At 44.8% G+C, this 21,427-nt stretch overlaps 1 protein-coding gene and 1 non-coding gene across 3 annotated transcripts in view; one reads left to right on the forward strand and one right to left on the reverse strand.

Annotated features, from left to right (window-relative positions):
• The first annotated feature begins 230 nt into the window (after window positions 1-230).
• Window positions 231-21,427, forward strand: part of LOC134346165 (IgGFc-binding protein-like) — a 42,151-nt gene continuing 20,954 nt past the window's right edge. Inside the window, exons 1-4 of one of the 2 annotated variants that reach the window (XM_063047478.1) lie at window positions 231-368; window positions 1,227-1,364; window positions 1,452-1,496; window positions 20,197-21,426. In XM_063047478.1, coding sequence (XP_062903548.1) covers window positions 1,298-1,364; window positions 1,452-1,496; window positions 20,197-21,426 — 1,342 coding nt within the window. In that variant the 5' untranslated portion in view covers window positions 231-368; window positions 1,227-1,297. The remainder of the gene's footprint in view (window positions 369-1,226; window positions 1,365-1,451; window positions 1,497-20,196; window position 21,427) is intronic. The other variant, XM_063047479.1, reaches the window with a different exon arrangement.
• Window positions 16,506-16,588, reverse strand: trnal-cag (transfer RNA leucine (anticodon CAG)). The gene has a single exon. It is a non-coding gene; the product is annotated as a tRNA-Leu (tRNA).

Consider the following 21,427-nt stretch of genomic DNA (forward strand, 5'->3'; position numbering starts at 1 on the left):
GCGTAATTTCGCTGAAATCTACTGATCTTATCGGCCTCTCTAACGCCGGTGTTGTGTACACAACCTGTGTTTCGGGCTGAGGTCCACGCCAGGTTCTGTATGTTCCACCGCAGAGAACATTGCCCACATTAACAAGAACAACGCGTGACGGAAACGCGTAAATCGTTTACAAAAAGCTGTCCTTTTCCATCGCAAACACTTTAATCTGTTTCCAACTTCCACTCCCACTGCTGGGTGTTCCAAGCAGGCAGCGCATCGGATCGTTTTCACCGCTCTCCCGTAACCGCCATCGCTTCTGTTAATTATCTGTCCGCAATATCGACCGGTAAATATATAACAAAGCGGAAATCCTTCGCTCTGTAAACTGGGTAAGTCCCATCCAAAACTGCTGGAAGGACCTCTCCAAATAACCAACCTCCTATAATAATATTAATAAAAAAACAATGCCTGAAATCAGCATTTAAAGTGTCAATTTTTTCATTTAGCCCGGGAATTGAATGGGTCTCTTGTTAACTTTGTTTGCCCAACGTCAAACAAGGTTAAAACTATTCAATTGGACAGAATTTTTCTCGGATAAATTACGAACAGAATATTTATTAAATAAGTTGATAACATAATAGTTCTGGGATAAGTTACCAACTTCCTGGTTAAGCTGCTACTATAATATTGGATAAATTACTAATATAACGTTGTTCGGCAAAATTACCAACGATATTTCTTGTATCAATTGCTTACATGATATTTTTCGATTAGGATAGCGGTATTTTTAGATAAAATGTTAACAATATATTTCCTCCATAGTATACTACCAAAATTTGTCTTGGAAAATTATTAACATGTTTCTTAGATAAGTAATTAACAGTATTCAGAGGTAAGTTATTGACAGTGTCACTAGCTACAGTTTTATTGACTATAAACGATATCTCGGATAAATCGTCAATATTTCTTAGATTTTACAAACAATATTTATTGGCTGATTTATCAAGATTATTTCTTTGATAGATTACCAGCAATATGTCTTGGGTAACTTATTAACATAATATTTGGTTAGCTTACTAACAATAATTCTTGGTTAAGTTATTAACATATAACTTATATGTGAACATACAGTATTTCTCGGATAAATCATCAAGTTAATTTTGTTTTATTTCTCCCATGGATGTTATTAAATGTGATTTGCTCTTTGTTCCCAATGCTAATTCTTATTTGTCAAACCTGGCCACAAGTGTCTAACGGAAGGAGGAAGGTGACTTCGCCCCAGGCCGAGAGAGGGTCGCCGGACACCCGCAGCAACAGTATGTCCGCCCCCAGGCGTAGGAGTTGCACCATCTTACTGGTGTTTTACATGCTGATGGCCAACCACGGTGAGCCGAGATTCGATCCCATTTCACTTCCAGAATATCCCTTCGCCATGCGGCACATTGACAAATCTCCTTCTGGTTCTGTTGCAGAAGACAGCCGGTGCGTCGGTTCCGCGATTGGCAACTTGAACAGCGGTACGATTTCCTTACTACTGGCGCGCAGGAACTCCGCAACAATCCCCATCCCAAATCCCGTGTCTGGTTCATCCTTCAGGAGAGCTGTTTTCAAGGGAATGCACTTTCTATTTCTCCCATGAGTGATATCTGAACGTCTAGATCCGTTGAGTCACAGGGCAAAGAAAACAGACCCCCTCTCCAACTGGTCCATGGCACACAAACAGCCCACTTGAGCCATAAGACGTAGGAGACATAGTAGAATTAGGGCATTCAGCCCATCCCGTCTTATCCGCCATTCCGTCAGAGCGGATTTATTCTCCCTCTCAACCCCATTCTCCTGCCTTCTCCTCGGAACCCGCCCGACTAATCAAGAACCTATCATCCACCGCTTAAAATATACCCAATTACTTAGCTTCCACAGCCATCTGTGGCAACGAATTCCACAGATTCGCCACCCTCTGGCTAAAAAAATCCCCACTCATCTCTTTTCTAAATGGACGTCCCTCCATTCCAGGCCGCGCCCTTCGCTCCTAGATTCACCCACTACAGGAAACATCCTTTCCACATCCACTCTATCCAGACCTTCCAATATTCTATAGAGTTACTTCTTCTAAACGTCAGCGAGTACAAGACTATGGTCACCAAACGCTCCTCACACGTTAACCCTTTCATTTCTGTAATAATTCTCATGAAACTCCTCTGGACCTCTCTAATGCCAGCACATTGCTTTCTCAGATAAAGGGGCCCAGAACTGCTCACAGTACTCTAGGTGTGGAATAACCAATGCCTTGTAAAGCCTCAACATTACATCTTTGCTCTTATGTTCCAATTCTCTCAAAATGAATGCTAACATTGCATTTGCCTTCTTTACAGCCAACACAACTTACAAGATACCCTGTCAGGAATCCTGAACAAGGACTCCAAAGTCCCTTTGCACCTCAGAGTTCTGGATTTTCTACCTGTTTATTGTTTCTGTTGAATTACGTGACCATACACTTCAGCACACTGTATTCCATCTGCCACTTCTTTTCCCATTCTCCCAATCTATCTACCCTTCTGCAGACTCCCTGCTTCCTCAACGCTACTTACCCCACTACCTATCTTTGTATTGCCACAAGGCCATCAATTCCATCATCCAAATCATTGACATGTAACGCAAAAAGTAATAGTCCCAACACTGACCATGGAACACCACTGGTCAACGACAGAAAAACCTTTCTTTATTCCCACCCCTGCCATTCAGCCAAACTTTTATCCATGCTAGTATCTTTCCTGTAATACCAGCTCTTATTTGTTAAGCAGCCTTGTGTGCAAAGGCCTTCTTAAAATCCAAGTTAACATCCATTGACTGTCCTTTATCTATCCTGCTTGTTATTTCTTCAAAGAATTCCAATGGATTTGTCAGGCAAGATTTCCCCTTAGGGAAACCATGCTGACTGTGGCCTATTTTATCATGACCCTCCAAGTACCTTGAAATGTCATCCTTAATAATATACTCCAACATCTTCCCAACCACTGAAGTCAGGCTAATTCCTTTCTCCTGCATTCCTCCCTTCTTAAAGAGTGGAGTGACATTTGAACATTTCCAGTCCAGATTCTAGTGATTCTTGAAAGTTCATTACTAATTCCTCCACAATCTCTTCAGCGACCTCCTTCAGAACCCTGGTGTGTAGTCCACCTGCAGCTGCATACAAGCTGCTGGAGGAACTCAGCAGGTCAGGCAGCATTCATGGAGGAAAATGAACTGTTAATGTTTCGTGTTAAGAGCCTTCATCGTCCCCTAATACTTCTAGTCCAGATGAAGGGTCTCAGCCCAAAATATCTGCTAAGCTTTGTGGTTATAGCCCCTTCCATGAGATTCCTCCACCAGCTCGTCCCATATACAGTGCCTATGACCCTGCATGAGAAGAAGTTGCCATCAGATCACTTTCAATTTTTTCCTCTCTGATATTAAACCTATATGGTCTGTAGTCATAGAATCATACAGCACAGAAACATGCTCTTTAGCCCAACTCATTCATACTGAACAAGATACTAATCTAATCTAGTCCCAAATAGCTGATGTTCCTTTAAAACTTTCCTATCCATGTAACATGGATGGAAAAAAAATGTTGCAAGCTCAAAGTGGTTTTAGTCTGTTAATCTTTAACATAACTTGGAACTACCGTATTAACTTTCATGTCCAATAACTAACACTTAAGGTAATAACTGTATGCACTTTCTGGTTGAGTAATCTATTTAATCTTTTGCATTGCACATTTTTGGTCAGAGGTGAAACAAAATTCATTACTTCAGTAATAATTAGTTCCACTCAATTGATTTTACAAGGATACTTCTAAAGGGTCCAAAATATCTCACTATTCTCTCTGAAAATCAGTCTGGAATAATCAGGTGGTTTGGAGGTGTTAATGCTTCCAGGTTGATTTACTGCTATAAAATGCCCCTAGTGTGTACATGTGTTGTAAAATCTGTAGGGTGTTGATGGGAATATGGGAAGAATTAAAATGGGTTAGAATGGTTAAGGTAGGATTAGTGCAGCATGGACTCGGTGAGTAGAGAGACCCTGTCATTCCAATAAAATCCAGTAGAAATCAGAGCTTGCTTGGCATGACACTTCTATAAATACCCGAACACTTATTTCACTTCATTAAAGTGTTATTCAGCAGTATGATATATTTTTATGTTAGCTTTAAAGAAAGCTGAGAATATTCAATCACTGTAGTACCCTGATCGCAAGGCCACCAACACTCCTGGCTTCTGGCTTTCCAAATCCCAACCCATACCGGGCTCACATCCAACCCTCAGTCTGGACCACCCTGCCTCACATTCCGGAGCAATGAGAGAGCCAGTTGCCAAACCTTCAGAACTTCCATCAGATGTCAAATTGTCAGAGTTTTATTGTATGCGGGAAAAGGCAGGATTATTGAATAAAGAAATTACGTCCATTTTTTTAAAAGAGGAAGAGGACAAAATATTAATGTTGCCAGGCAGTCTAAAAATTTGAAGATGGACAATAAAGTCTGGGTTAAAATAGGTTTAAAAACTGCAGATGTATTGTGATATATTCTAAGTTTCTATTTTATTCATTCAAGGGATGTAGGTTGCACAGGCTGAGCCAGCAGTTAATTGCAGATCCCTAGTTGCCCTTGATACACCCACCATGCTACATTCTTTCCTAATTATTTTAAATGTGGCCCGCACAATGGTGCTACCAGTGGAGTTGCTGCCGCACACCTACAATGAACCAGGTCCAATCCTGACATCCATCACTGTCTGTTTGGAGTTTGCACTTTCTCATTGTAACCACATGGGTTTCCCCTGGGTGATCTTGTCTCACTCCACGTCCCGACAACTTGTGGATTGGGATATTAATTGTCTAATGTAAATCACCCTCAGTGTGTCGGTGAGGGGTAGAATCTGGGGATAGTTGATGGGGATGTGGGTTGAATTTTAAAAAATGGAGTATGTGGTATTAGTGCAAATAGGCAGCTGATGGTTAGTGGTAATCGTTGGGCCAAAAAGCCTCAATTCATGCTGTATGACCTGATGACTACATAGTTAATGCTAGCTCTGCCAGTGGAAACAATTCGGCTTCACTCCTGTAAAATCTCTTAACATCTTGAGATCTCTGTTTGAAACTCCTCTCACTCTCCATCGCTTTAAGAAAACAAATTCTACCTGTCTTTCTACATAACTGATTCCTACATTGCTCTTGTTGTGGTTTCACTCCAGCTCACCTCTCCCAGGCCTTGCCATAGTTACTGAAGGAAGGTGTCTCTCGTTCTTCTGAAATGTATCACCTCAGATAATCCTCTCTTCAACAACAAGAGCAATAACTGTTGTGAGTTTTGTATCTCCTCCTTTAAGCTAACTTATAACTCTTCTTTATGATCCAGTTTTAAAAAGACCATAATACATTTCATTAGAATGAGGCCATTCAGCCCATTGAATCTACTCAGCCAGTCGATCATGGCTGATCCATTTCCCTCTCAACTCCATTGTCCTGCCTTCTCCCTCTCACACTCTCAATGATAAGGAATCTGTCATGCTCAGAAGAACCCATCTCTCTGAATAGATTTTGGACACCTGCCCATTTACACCTTGCATTGAAGTCTGGTGTCAGATTTTGTCCACTAAAGCGCCAGAGACATTCTATGACATTAAAATTCAGAATTCAATGTTAGCTGTTGCTGCCCCCACACTCACCGGTGAAACCTGCTGGAGAGTGTAGTGCAACAAAGGGACTTTGGACCTTGGAGCACAAGGACATAGTTCCCTGAAAGTGGAGCCATTGAAGTACAACGTGGCGCAGAAGATGTTCAGCCAGCGCTTTGTCAGTCAGGGCATGGAGTATAATGGTTGGGAGGTCAGGGAGCACTTTGAGCATTCTGTACATTCTTCGTCGCTGTGCAAAGGACAAATGTTATTAAACTGGGAAGAGTGCAGGAAAGATTTACAAGGATGCTGACAGATCTTGAGAGACTGAGTTATAGGGAGTGCTTAGACAGATCAGGACTCTATTTCTTAAAATGTAGCAGGATGAGGGATGATCTCATAGAAGTCTATAAAAATCATACCTGGATTCGAAGAAGGAGTCTGAGAGTCTGAGTGGGAGTGCCGAGAAAGACATTTTTGAAATTTTCGTTATTTTTTTTCTCCAACGGCTTTCTGAGAGGCGGGACTGCGCAGGTGTGTGACGTCAGGCAGTGCAGCGCGGCAGATTTAAAAGGAACAAAGCCTCATAGAGCGGGCAGCGTAGATTGCGGGCGGTGGAGTGAGCCGGGAGCAGAGTGAAGACTTAAGGGCTTCGGCTCACCGGGCTTAGGCGGAAGCGGGCGAGGCGAGGAAGGTTTGACATTCATTTTCTGTTGCTATTTGAGGAGAGGGGCATTATGACTGTGAGGGCAGTTTGCTGTTCTCGGTGTCGGATGTGGGAGGCCCTGGAGTCTCCAAGCCTCCCGGACGTCTACATCTGTGCCAAGTGCATCGAGATGCAGCTCCTAAGGGACCGCGTTACGGAACTGGAGCTGCAGCTCGATGACCTTCGTCTGGTCAGGGAGAGCGAGGAGGTGATAGAGAGGAGTGGAAGGCAGGTGGTCAAGCCGGGGCCATGGGAGGCAGACAAGTGGGTCACGGTTAGGAGGGGGAAGGGGAAAAGTCAGGTGATGGGGAGTACCCCAGTGGTTGTGCCCCTTAACAACAGGTTATCCTGTTTGAGTACTGTTGGGGGGGACAGCTTACCCGGGGGAAGCGACAGTGGCCGTGCCTCCGGCACAGAGCCTGGCCCTGTAGCTCAGAAGGGTAGGGCAAGGAAGAGGAGGGCAGTTGTGATAGGGGACTCGATAGTAAGGGGGTCAGATAGGTGATTCAGTGGACGCAGTCCAGAGACCCGGATGGTAGTTTGCCTCCCTGGTGCCAGGGTCCGGGATATTTCTGATCGTGTCCAAGATATCCTGAAGTGGGAGGGTGAGGAGCCAGAGGTCGTGGTACATATAGGTACCAATGACACAGGTAGGAAAAGGGATGAGGTCCTGAAAGGAGAATATAGGGAGCTAGGAAGGGAGTTGAGAAAAAGGACCGCAAAGGTAGTAATCTCGGGATTACTGCCTGTGCCACGCGACAGTGAGAGTAGGAATGCGATGAGGTGGAGGATAAATGCGTGGCTGAGGGATTGGAGCAGGGGGCAGGGATTCAAATTTTTGGATCATTGGGACCTCTTTTGGCGCAGGTGTGACCTGTACAAAAAGGACAGGTTACACTTGAATCCTAGGGGGGGCCAATATACTGGCGGGGAGATTTGCGAGGGCTACTGAGGTGACTTTAAACTAGAATGGTTGTGGGGTGGGAATCAAATTAAAGAGACTAGGAGAGAGGATGTTAGTTCTCAACAGGGGGATGGGAACAAGTGCAGAGAGGCAGAGCGGTGTAAAATGAGGGTAGAAGCAAAAAGTAGTAAGGTGAAAAGTAAAAGTGGCAGGCCGGCAAATCCAGGGTAAAAATCAAAAGGGGTCACTTTTCAACATAATTGTATAAGGGCTAAGAGTGTTGTAAAAGCGAGCCTGAAGGCTTTGTGTGTCAATGCAAGGAGCATTCGTAACAAGGTGGATGAATTAAAAGTGCAGGTTGTTATTAATGATTATGATATAGTTGGGATCACAGAGACATGGCTCCAGGGTGACCAGGGATGGGAGCTCAAAGTTCAGGGATATTCAATATTCAGGAGGGACAGACATGAAGGAGGGGGAGATGGGGTGGCGTTGCTGGTTAAAGAAGAGATTAACGCAATAGAAAGGAAGGACATAAGCCGGGAAGATGTGGAATCGATATGGGTAGAGCTGCGTAACACTAAGGGGCAGAAGACGCTGGTGGGAGTTGTGTACAGGCCACCTAACAGTAGTAGTGAGGTCGGAGATGGTATTAAACAGGAAATTAGAAATGTGTGCAATAAAGGAACAGTGGTTATAATGGGTGACTTCAATCTACATGTAGACTGGGTGAACCAAATTGGTAAAGGTGCTGAGGAAGAGGATTTCTTGGAATGTACGCGGGATGGTTTTTTGAACCAACATGTCGAGGAACCAACTAGAGAGCAGGCTATTCTGGACTGGGTTTTGAGCAATGAGGAAGGGTTAATTAGCAATCTTGTCGTGAGAGGCCCCTTGGGTAAGAGTGACCATAATATGGTGGAATTCTTCATTAAGATGGAGCGTGACATAGTTAATTCAGAAACAAAGGTTCTGAACTTAAAGAGGGGTAACTTTGAAGGTATGAGACGTGAATTAGCTAGGATAGACTGGCAAATGACACTTAAAGGATTGACGGTGGATATGCAATGGCAAGCATTTAAAGGTTGCATGGATGAACTACAACAATTGTTCATCCCAGTTTGGCAAAAGAATAAATCAAGGAAGGTAGTGCACCCGTGGCTGACAAGAGAAATTAGGGATAGTATCAATTCCAAAGAAGTAGCATACAAATTAGCCAGAGAAAGTGGCTCACCTGAGGACTGGGAGAAAGTCAGAGTTCAGCAGAGGAGGACAAAGGGCTTAATTAGGAAGGGGAAAAAAGATTATGAGAGAAAACAGGCGGGGAACATAAAAACTGACTGTAAAAGCTTTTATAGATATGTAAAAAGGAAAAGACTGGTAAAGACAAATGTAGGTCCCCTGCAGACAGAAACAGGTGAATTGATTATGGGGAGCAAGGACATGGCAGACCAATTGAATAATTACTTTGGTTCTGTCTTCACTAAGGAGGACATAAATAATCTTCCAGAAATAGTAAGGGACAGAGGGTCCAGTGAGATGGAGGAACTGAGTGAAATACATGTTAGTAGGGAAGTGGTGTTAGGTAAATTGAAGGGATTGAAGGCAGATAAATCCCCAGGGCCAGATGGTCTGCATCCTAGAGTGCTTAAGGAAGTAGCCCAAGAAATAGTGGATGCATTAGTGATAATTTTTCAAAACTCGTTATATTCTGGACTAGTTCCTGAGGATTGGAGGGTGGCTAATGTAACCCCACTTTTTAAAAAAGGAGGGAGAGAGAAACCGGGGAATTATAGACCGGTTAGCCTAACGTCGGTGGTGGGGAAACTGCTGGAGTCAGTTATCAAAGATGTGATAACAGCACATTTGGAAAGCGGTGAAATGATCGGACAAAGTCAGCATGGATTTGTGAAAGGAAAATCATGCCTGACGAATCTCATAGAATTTTTTGAGGATGTAACTAGTAGAGTGGATAGGGGAGAAGCAGTGGATGTGGTATATTTGGATTTTCAAAAGGCTTTTGACAAGGTCCCACACAGGAGATTAGTGTGCAAATTTAAAGCACACGGTATTGCGGGTAAGGTATTGGTGGAGAATTGGTTAGCAGACAGGAAGCAAAGAGTGGGAATAAACGGGACCTTTTCAGAATGGCAGGCGGTGACTAGTGGGGTACCGCAAGGCTCAGTGCTGGGACCCCAGTTGTTTACAATATATATTAATGAATTGGATGAGGGAATTAAATGCAGCATCTCCAAGTTTGCGGATGACACGAAGCTGGGTGGCAGTGTTAGCAGTGAGGAGGATGCTAAGAGGATGCAGGGTGACTTGGATAGGTTGGGTGAGTGGGCAAACTCATGGCAGATGCAATTTAATGTGGATAAATGTGAAGTTATCCACTTTGGTGGCAAAAATAGGAAAACAGATTATTATCTGAATGGTGGCCGATTAGGAAAAGGAGAGGTGCAACGAGACCTGGGTGTCATTATACACCAGTCATTGAAAGTGGGCATGCAGGTACAGCAGGCAGTGAAAAAGGCGAATGGTATGCTGGCATTTATAGCGAGAGGATTCAAGTACAGGAGCAGGGAGGTACTACTGCAGTTGTACAAGGCCTTGGTGAGACCACACCTGGAGGGGTCACAGTTTGAGGATAGAGGGGAAGCCTTTTAGGACCGAGATTAGGAAAAACTTCTTCACACAGAGAGTGGTGAATCTGTGGAATTCTCTGCCACAGGAAACTGTTGAGGCCAGTTCATTGGCTATGTTTAAAAGGGAGTTAGATATGGCCCTTGTGGCTACAGGGGTCAGGGGGTATGGAGGGAAGGCTGGGGCGGGGTTCTGAGTTGGATGATCAGCCATGATCATAATAAATGGTGGTGCAGGCTCGAAGGGCCGAATGGCCTACTCCTGCACCTATTTTCTATGTTTTCTATAAGGTTCAGACACAGGATGAACGCGCACAGTCCTTTTTTTCCCCCAGGGCTGGGAAACATGAACTAAATGGCATAGGTTTAAGGTAAGAGGGAAAAGACCGAGGGACAAAATTTTTACATGAAATGTGGTACATCGATGGAATGAGCTGTCGGGGAGGTAGCTGAGGCAGGTAGATGAACAACTTTTAGAAGACAGTTACACAGTTAGATAGATTGGAAAGGTTTAGAAGGTTGACTAGCTTGGAGGGGCATCATGGTTGGCATAGTCCACTTGGGCCAAAGGGCCTGTTTTCCTGTATAACTGTGACTTAGTGATCTGAATTTTGCATCACTCTTCAATCTATTTCTAAATATCATGAGCATTTTTTTTACAATCCTGCACTATGCAGCCATGCCTAACTAAATTTAATTAATTAAAAGAATGTTGGAATCTAAGAATAAGGGAAATGTACACAACTAATTGATCCTTCACACCATAACAGAGAGATCATGGCCTATCTGTGTCAACCCTCCGCTTATGGCTGTTCCTCATCCTTTATTGTTATAGCTAATTTAAATGTGAATAAAAAATTTAAAATTTTTAATTTAAACACAGCCTTTCCACCAAAGTCAATTCTGAATTTCTAGCACTGTCTTGAAGCAGATGAGTTTTCTAACCAGTGGTGGAAGGTCAGCTGTAATTTTAACTGCCAACTCCAATCATGTGCCCTTTGAGCTAGACCCACTATTCAAATGACCGCAGCTGATCACCAGCCTCAGGATCCAGATCCCACTATCCTTCCATATCCCTTGATTGCCTTGCCATTAAAGTTCAGAGAGTTGTGGACGCAACTCAGCACAGCAGGGAAACCAACTTTCTGTTTTAGAGACAGCTTGGCTAACCACATATTTTTCTGTGATACACTGCAGTGTATTAAGCCACGTTTCCATCTTGTCCCTGTCACATTGGAGCCACTTGCATCCATGCCTCACATTAACCCAATACAAATGCGACATCTAGTTCCCTCATCCAAAAAACTGATGTGAAGTATGAACACACACAAAATGCTGGCAGAACTCAGCAGGCCAGGCAGCCATCTTTGGAAGAGTACAGTCAACATTTCAGGCCAGGATCCTTCATCACGACTAGAAATTTTTCCAGTCCTGATGAAGAGTCTTGGCCTGAAATGTTGAATCTACTCTTTTTCATAGATGCTGCCTGGCCTGCTAAGGTCCTCCAACACTTTGCGTGTGTTGCTTGGATTTCCAGCATCTGCAGATTTTCTCTTGTTTATTTATTGTGAACAGCTGGAGCCCTGTGATACCCACTAGTCACTGCTCACCACCCAGGAAAATATCTATCTCTTCCTACTCTCTGATTCCTTGTAAGCAATTCCTACTCTCTGATTCCTGGCAGCATATCACAGCTAGTCCCGTGTGCTTTCATTCTGCACACTAATCTCTCATGAAAATCCTGACAGTCTCAACACACCACATGAACTTGATCTCTCGCCTGTTCTACTAGTTGCAGCTTCAAAATTCAAATGAACTTGTTAAGCATGATTTCTCTCTCACAAACCCGTGCTGACTTTGTCTAATGCTGTTAACTTTCCGAATGTTCAGTGATTATTTCATTTATAATAGATTTCAACAATATCAGGCTGTGCAATATAAATTTCAATGGGAAATAAAAAAGGCAAGTAATAAGGGCAATATTACCATCGTCATGAAATATTTCAAAATGCAGGTAGATTGCAAAAATTAGGTTGGCGCTGGATCCCAAGAGAGGGAGTTTGTAGAATGCCTAAGAAATGGCATTTTAGAGCAGTTTGTGGTTGTTCTCATTAGCGAAAGGCAATTCTAGATTGGGTGTTGTGTAATGAACCAGATTTAATCAGTGAGCTGAAGGTGAAGGAACACTTCGGAGGCAGTAATCGTAATACGACAGAATTCTCCCTGCAGTCTGAGAGGAAGAAGAGAAAGTCATATACTGTATATCAGTATTTCAGTGGAGTGAAGGGAATTACAGAGGCATGATAAAGGAGCTGGCCAAAGTTGATTGGAAGGAAGCACTAGCAGGGATGATGACAGAACAACAATGGCTGCAGCTTCTGGGTGTAATTCCACAGGTGAAGGATAGATACATGCCAAATGTTCAAAAGGGAGGACGAGGCATCGATGGCTGACAAGAGACGACAAAGACAGCATAAAAGCAAAAGAGGAGGCATATAATATTGCAAAAATTAGTGGGAGGGTAGAGGATTGGGAGGCTTATAAAAGCCAACAGAAGGCATCTCAAAAAATTAAAGAGAGAAAAGATGCCAACAGTAACAAAGAAGATACCAAAAGCTTTTTCCGATATATAAGAAGAGAGACAAGGGTGGATATTGAACTGCTGGAAAACGACACTGCAGAGGTAGTAATGGGGGAGAAAGAAATAGCAGATGAGCTTGGGTATTTTGCATCAGTCTTCAAAGTGGAAGACACGAGCAGTATGCCAGAAGACTGCAAGTGTCGGGGGCAGAAGTGAGTGCAGTTGTGATTACCAAGGAGAAGTTGCATGGGAAGCTGAACAGTCTGAAGGTAGATAAGTCACATGGTCCAGATGGACTACATCCCAGTGTTCTAATACAGCAAGCTGATGTGATTGTGGAGGCATTAGTAATGATCTATCAAGAATGATCAGATTCTGGAATGGTTCTGGAGGACTGGAAAACTGCAAATCTCACTTTGCTCTTAAGGAAGCGAGGAAGACAGAAGAAGATAAATTACAGGCCAGTCAGCCTGGCTTCAGTGATTAGGAAGATGCTGGAGTCCATTATTAAGGATGAGTTTTCGAGGTACTTGGAGGCACATTATAAGGTAGGCAAAAGTCAGCATGGGAAGGGAAATCTTACCTAACAAATCTGCTGGAATTCTTTGAGGAAATAATAAGCAGGATAAGAAAAGAAGAGTCAGTAGGTATTGTTTACTTTGATTTTTAGAAGACCTTTGACAAGGTCCCACCCATGAGGCTGCTTAGCGAGATAAGAGCCTATTGTATCACAGGAAAGGTATTGGCATGTACAGAGCATTGCCTGACTTGCTGGAGGCAAAGAGCAGAAGTAAAGTGGGGCCTACCTGATTGGCTGACAGTGACGAGTGGTGCTTGTAGGGCTTATTTTCATGTTTTATGTCAACAATTTAGATGATGGAATTGATTGCTTTGTAGACAAGTTTGCAGATAATACAAAGATAAGTGGAGGGGAAGGCAGTATTGAGGAAGCAGGGAGACTGCAGAAGGATTTAGACAGATTAGGAGAATGGGAAAAGAAGCAGCAGATGGAATACAGTGTCAGGAATTGTATGGTTGTGCACTTTGGTAGAAGAAATAAAAGCGTAGACCATTTTCTAAATGGAGAGAAAATTCAAAAATCTGAGATGCAAAGCGAGTTGTGAGTCCTCTTGCACGATTCCCTAAAGGTTAAGCTTTCAGGTTGAGATGGTGGTAAGAATGGCAAATGCAATATCAGAGAAGTCTAAAATATAAAAGCATGGACATATTGTTGAGGCTTTATAAGGCATTGGTCAGATCACACTTGCAGTATTGCAAGGATGTAATGTTGAGGATTTGTAAGGCACTGGTGAGGCCTCACAGTATCGTGAGCAGTTTTGAGCCCCTTATCTAAGAAAGGATGTGCAGATATTGAAGAGGGTTCAAAGGAGGTTCACAAAAATGACTCTACGATTGAAAGGTTTGTCATAGGAGGAGCGTTTGAATGCTCTGGACCTGCACTCACTGGATTTCAGGACAATGAAGGGTGATTTCATTGAAACCTATTGAATGTTGAAAGGCCTTGCCAGAGTATATGTTTCCTATGGTGGGGTGTCTAGGATAGAGGGCACAGCCACAGAACGGAGACATGTTCATTTAAAATGGAAATGAAGAGGAATTTCTTTAGTCAAAGAGTGGTGAATCTGTGGAATACATTGCCACAGGCAGCTGTGAAGGCCATTGTCGGGTATATTTAAGGCAGAGGTTGATAGATTTCTTGATTAATCAGGTCACAGAGGGTTATGGGGAGAAGGCAGGAGATTGGGGCTGAGAGGGAAATGGATCAGCGTTGATGAAATGGCAGAGCAGACTTGATGTGTCAATTGGTCTAATTCTGCTCCTTTATTTTATGGTCTTAGGGAATATTGAAAGACCTAGATAGAATGGAGAGAATGTTCCCTATAGCGGATGAGTCTTGGACTAGAGGGCCCAGCCTCATAATACAGGGATGTTCATTTAGAAGAGATGAGAAAAAATTTGTTTAGCCAGACTGTGATGAATCTGTGGAACTTATTATTGGAGGTCAAAAAGCAGATGTTGGTAGGTTCATGGTCATCACAGGTTATGAGGAGAAGGCAGAAGATTGGGGTTGAGAGGAATAATAAATCAGTCACGAAGGCATGGTGGACAGATTTGATGGGCAAAGTGGCCTAATTCTGTTGTTATGCCTTATGGTCTTATAATTTCCCCACTACTGAAGTTGGACCAGCTGGTCTGTAATTCCCTGTTTATTCTCTCCGTCCTTATTAAATAGTGGAGCTACACTGACCATCGTCCTATTTGTAGAGACTCCTCCAGAGTCAAACAAACTACCGATACATCCAATATTTCCTAGCCAGTTCTTTGCAATGTGGATTATCATTTCCTAGAGAACTAGCTATGTACAGCACCAAAACAGGCCTTCTGTCCCAATTTGCCAATGCCACCTAGATGCCCACTAATTTGCTTGTGTTTGGCCCACTTGGAGTACTGTGTCCAGTTACTTGGAGTGCTGTGTCCAGTTCTGGTCACCTCTCTATAGGAAGGATGTGGAAGCATTGGAAAGGGTACAGAGGAGATTTACCAGGATGCTGCCTGGTTTAGAAAGTATGGATTATGATCAGAGATTAAGGGAGCTAGGGCTTTAGTCTTTGGCGAGGAGGAGGATGAGAGGAGACATGATAGAGGTGTACAAGATAATAACAGGAATAGATAGAGTGGATAGCCAGCACCTCTTTCCCAGGGCAGCACTGCTCAATACAAGAGGACATGGTTTTAAGGTAAGGGGTGGAAAGTTCAAGGGGGATATTAGAGAAAGCTTTTTTACTCAGAGAGTGGTTGGTGCATGGAATGCACTGCCTGAGTCAGTGGTGGAGGCAGATACAATAGTGCAGTTTAAGAGACTACTAGACAGGTACATGGAGGAATTTAAGGTGGGGGCTTATATGGGAGGCAGGGTTTGAGGGTCGGCACAACATTGTGGGCCGAAGGGCCTGTACTGTGCTGTAGTATTCTATGTCTATATCTCTTGAAGCCTTTCCCATTGAGGTGATTGTCCAAGTATCTGTTAACAAGTTGTAACTGTACCCACCTTTACCACTTCATCTGGTGGTTCAATCCATATATCCACTACCCTTCATGTGAAAAAATATTGCCCCTCACATCTCCTGTAACTCTCTTCACCCTCACTTTAAACCTATTTCCCTTGGAACCATGCCACAACAGTAGGAAAAAGACTATGTGCATTCATGCTATGTTGTTCTTAACCCTGTTCATTGAAATGCATTTCTTCGGGTTTCTCCCTCTCTCAAAACCCCCAATTCCCTTACATTTCTATCGGAAAAACTTGGTTTGTTTTCTCTGGAGTGGTGGGAGATGAAGGGAGACCTGATAGAAGTTTGAAAATCATGACAGGCATAGACAGTTGGTATCATTTTCCAAAGCTCAGGGGGTCTAATAATGGATGGCATTTATTTAATGTGAGAGGGGTACTTTTTAAGGAGATATGCCAGGCAATGTTTTTTTTTCCATAGAGTTGTTGAATGTGCTGTCTGTGGGGTAGTAGTGGCAAATGCAGTGGAGCCATTTACAAAAGTCTTAGATGGACTGATGAATATGCAGTGTATAAAGAGATATAGATGTGTAGGCAGAAATTAGTTTGATGTCTTATTTCTAGTTTAATTAGTTTGGCATATCATAGTGGGTTGAGGGCCTGTTCCTGTGTACTGCTTTATGTCCTCTGTTCATTATGAATCTCCTTTGGACTGCCTCAAATACACAATATACTTTCTTCAGTGAGCAGATCAGAACTGTGCTCAGTTCTCCAGGACAGCTTGGATGGCCGGAAAGGTTTGGTTCTAACTCAAACAGGTTAGTAGATGTGATTGATCTGTTTTGAGGGGATACAAAGAAAGGTCGGAAACTTTCAAAGGCATCACCTTAATCTGACTGATCGTTGTTTTCCAGTCCTGATAAAAGGTCTCAGCCGGAAAAGTTGACTGTACTCTTGTACATAGATGCTGAACTTTATGAGTCATGTTTAGTTTAAAATGAAAGCTGTCAGAAGTGGGATTCGAACCCACGCCTCCAGAGGAGACTGCGACCTGAACGCAGCGCCTTAGACCGCTCGGCCATCCTGACACGTCCGAGTGATTTTACATTTGATCTATACGAGGGGAAAGGTCGGACCAAGTTTGATTGTTTTCTCCGAAGAATTGGATGTTTACCGATGTGCATAAGATCGTGAGAAGCGCGGATAGAATCGACAGTGAGGAATTTGTTCTCCGGGCTGGAAATGCCAAGTAGTGGATGACACGCATTAAAGTGAGAGGCCGACAGCTTGACAGTTCAGGAGAGACGTGCGGGACAAGTGTTTTTCTTTACGTAAAGTTGGTATCTGGAACAGACTGCTGGGGTGTTGGGTGGGACGATACAGTAGAGGAGTTTAAGAGGCTGTTAGACACATGGATATGCGGGGAATGGAGTGGTATGGATCATGCAAAGACAAAAGGGATTTAGTTTAATTAAGACAAAACACATCAAAGTTGCTGGTGAACGCAGCAGGCCAGGCAGCATCTCTAGGAAGAGGTACAGTCGACGTTTCAGGCCGAGACCCTTCGTCAGGACTAACTGAAGGAAGAGTGAGTAAGGGATTTGAAAGTTGGAGGGGGAGGGGGAGATCCAAAATGATAGGAGAAGACAGGAGGGGGAGGGATGGAGCCAAGAGCTGGACAGGTGATAGGCAAAAGGGATACGAGAGGATCATGGGACAGGAGGTCCGGGAAGAAAGACAAGGGGTGGGGGGGGGGACCCAGAGGATGGGCAAGAGGTATATTCAGAGGGACAGAGGGAGAAAAAGGAGAGTGAGAGAAAGAATGTGTGCATAAAAATAAGTAACAGATGGGGTACGAGGGGGAGGTGGGGCCTTAGCGGAAGTCAGAGAAGTCGATGTTCACGCCATCAGGTTGGAGGCTACCCAGACGGAATATAAGGTGTTGTTCCTCCAACCTGAGTGTGGCTTCATCTTTACAGTAGAGGAGGCCGTGGATAGACATGTCAGAATGGCAATGGGATGTGGAATTAAAATGTGTGGCCACTGGGAGATCCTGCTTTCTCTGGCGGACAGAGCGTAGATGTTCAGCAAAGCGGTCTCCCAGTCTGCGTCGGGTCTCACCAATATATAAAAGGCCACATCGGGAGCACCGGACGCAGTATATCACCCCAGTCGACTCACAGGTGTTGCCTCACCTGGAAGGACTGTTTGGGGCCCTGAATGGTGGTAAGGGAGGAAGTGTAAGGGCATGTGTAGCACTTGTTCGGCTTACACGGATAAGTGCCAGGAGGGAGATCAGTGGGGAGGGATGGGGGGGACGAATGGACAAGGGAGTTGCGTAGGGAGCGATCCCTGCGGAATGCAGGGGGGGGGGAGGGAAAGATGTGCTTAGTGGTGGGATCCCGTTGGAGGTGGCGGAAGTTACGGAGAATAATATGTTGGACCCGGAGGCTGGTGGGGTGGTAGGTGAGGACCAGGGGAACCCTATTCCTAGTGGGGTGGCGGGAGGATGGAGTGAGAGCAGATATACGTGAAATGGGGGAAATGCGTTTAAGAGCAGAACACATGCCCTTACACTTCCTCCCTTACCACCATTCAGGGCCCCAAACAGTCCTTCCAGGTGAGGCAACGCTTCACCTGTGAGTCGACTGGGGTGATATACTGTGTCCGGTGCTCCCGATGTGGCCTTTTATATATTGGCGAGACCCGACGCAGACTGGGAGACCGCTTTGCTGAACATCTACGCTCTGTCCGCCAGAGAAAGCAGGATCTCCCAGTGGCCACACATTTTAATTCCACATCCCATTGCCATTCTGACATGCCTATCCACGGCCTCCTCTACTGTAAAGATGAAGCCACACTCAGGTTGGAGGAACAACACCTTATATTCCGTCTGGGTAGCCTCCAACCTGATGGCATGAACACCGACTTCTCTAACTTCCGCTAAGGCCCCACCTCCCCCTCGTACCCCATCTGTTACTTATTTTTATGCACACATTCTTTCTCTCACTTTCCTTTTTCTCCCTCTGTCCCTCTGAATATACCTCTTGCCCATCCTCTGGGTTCCCCCCCTTGTCTTTCTTCCCGGACCTTCTGTCCCATGATCCTCTCATATCCCCTTTTGCCTATCACCTGTCCAGCTCTTGGCTCCATCTCTCCCCGTCCTGTCTTCTCCTATCATTTTGGATCTCCCCCTCCCCCTCCAACTTTCAAATCCCTTACTCACTCTTCCTTCAGTTAGTCCTGACAAAGGGTCTCGGCCTGAAACGTCGACTGCACCTCTTCCTAGAGATGCTGCCTGGCCTGCTGCGTTCACCAGCAACTTTGATGTGTGTTGCTTGAATTTCCAGCAGCTGCAGAATTCCAGTTGTTTTAGTTTAATTAAGAATCATGTTTGATACAGATATCGTGGGCCAAAGGGACAGTTGTTGTGCTGTTCCATGTTCTCGGTAAATTACTTGAATATATAATTGAAAACCATGATCAGGGGCCCACGTGGATTTTCAGTATTTTCGGAATCCTGAATTTTCAAAATTCAGTGAAAGCATGTCCGGAGATCACTCTCAGCAGAATGATACCACAAAAGGGTGGTTAAAATGTCATTCTTCTGTCTCCTTCCAATCTTGAATCAGGTACACTTACAACAGGAAGACCTCCAGCCGGACTGGCCTTCATTGTTGTCTAGTATCTTCGCAGGTCCAGTCCAATCTACTCGTTTTGTACACTGCACAGAAAATTCTCAAATTCTGCTGTTCCTCGTCGCTGTTTAGACAGAGTCGTAAAGAGAACTTTTGGCACAATGGCCTTCGCCAGTTGGTACATGGAGCTTAGAAAAATAGAGGGCCATGGGTAACCCTAGGTAATTTCTAAGGTAAGGACATATTCGGCACAGCTTTGTGGGCTGAAGGGCCTGTATTGTGCTGTAGGTTTTCTGTGTTTCTAATCAGGATATTGAGTACATGCGTTGAGATGCTATTTTGAAATTCTATAACATAGGCTGCTTCAGAGTTCGGAGTTCAGTTCTGTCTGTAAGGAGTTTGCACCGCATGGCCCTCCCACAGTCAAAAGACGTACCCGTTGGTAGATTAATAGATTCATTAATAATGGGCTTTAACCGCTAGGCGGCGCGACTCGTTCCACGCTGTATCAGTAGGATCGAATGATCATCTATGTACATATGTTAATATACGTTTTAATATCTCTATATATTAATAATATTATTAGTAGTAACCAGATTGAGAAGGTCGAGGGAAAATTTCCAAAAATGTTGCTGCGACTCTAGGGAAATATTAATTAGGTTAGAACTATTCCCTGGAGCTTATGTGTACACAGAATAATGAGAGGTGTACATAGGGTGAATGCATGCAGGCTTTTTCACTTTGAGTGAGACTATAACTAGTGCTCTTAGGCTTAGGGAGAAACGTGAAAGATTTGAGGAGACCTTCATTCAGAGAGTGGTACGAGTGAGGAAAGAGATGCCAACGGAAGTGGTAGGCGTGGGTCCAATTGTAACATTAAAAAGAAATTTTCATAGGTACATAGATGGGAGGTGTTTAGAGGGTATGATCGGGGTGCGGGTAGATGGCACTAGGCAGAAGATCAAGTCGGCATGGACAGGATGGGTTGATGGAGCCAATTTGTGTGCCGTCCTATTCTATGACTCTATTAACCCTCCAGTTTTCTTAACATTATTCAGCAGGTTCTCAGGGGTTAGTTGTTTCGGGAAGAAAATTCCTGGCCATTTTCCTAGAGAACCACTCGAACACAGCCGTCCTGGCCTTGAACATTATCACCTACGAGAAGGCGGCCAACGTGAACGTCTCGATTTCCGTCCCGCCTTTCTTTCGGGCCCAGACCATTGGAGCCAGTAACAGCGCTGTGGTCAACCTGGAGCCCATCTTCATGCTTAAGGGTAATGAGATCTCCAAGAAGGTTATCACCATCACGGCTGACGAGGACATCTCAGTGGTGGTGCTGAATACCCGTTACAACACCCAGGATGCCTACCTAAGCCTGCCTGTCGTTAACCTGGGCACCACGTACTTTGTAGTCACTTACAACGGGGTCCGAACCAACCACAGGCAGTTCGCCATCGCCAACGGCAACGAACAGGTCCGGGTGACTATCACGGTGGCGGGCGCAGTAGAGTTCAACGGCACTCAGTACTCGGACAAGCAGCAGTTCAACTTCACCATGGAGCCCAACCAAACCGTCCAGTTCCAGAGCGAAGTCGACCTGACCGGCACCAAGGTGGTGTCTTCCAAACCGGTGGCGGTCTTCAGTGGAAACCGGTGCATCATGATCTCCTCCGGCGACTGCGACCACGTCGCCGAGCAGCTTTTCCCGGCGGACAAGTGGTCCTACTCCTTCGCCGTCTTCCCCCTGATGGACAAAGAGACGACTGACCTGGTCACCGTGATGGCGGGCGAGAACGACACGGCCGTCAGCATCTACTCGGAGGAGGGAAACGTCAACTTCGTGCTTCAGGAAGGTTCCCACATCAACCTCACCGTCAGCGGGGGTATGATCGTCAATTCAGCCAAGGCCATCATGGTGACCTACCTCTCGACGGGGGGAAGCAACAGCCTGGTCCCCACTTTCGACCCGTTCCTGATGAACGTCATCCCCTCCGTCTACTTCAGCGCCTTCTACGTCTTCGTGACCTTCGCCAACTTTTACAATTACATCCTCATCGTCTCATCCACGCCGAACTACAAGCAAATCGTCCTGGATGGAAAGCCCCTGTCCAGCTACTCCTCGGAGAACATCACCTTCTGGGACTTCACCGCCACCCGGATCTATCTGGGCAAGACGGCAGGCCGCTACGTGATAATGCACGCGGAAGCGCTCTTTGGCATCTACGTCTACGGCATCGCCCGAGGGGAGGCATACGGCTACTCGATAGGAGGCAAAAGGAACAGCGTTGG

The sequence above is a fragment of the Mobula hypostoma genome, chromosome 5 (assembly GCF_963921235.1).
Source record: "Mobula hypostoma chromosome 5, sMobHyp1.1, whole genome shotgun sequence".
NCBI classification, from domain to species: domain Eukaryota; kingdom Metazoa; phylum Chordata; class Chondrichthyes; order Myliobatiformes; family Myliobatidae; genus Mobula; species Mobula hypostoma.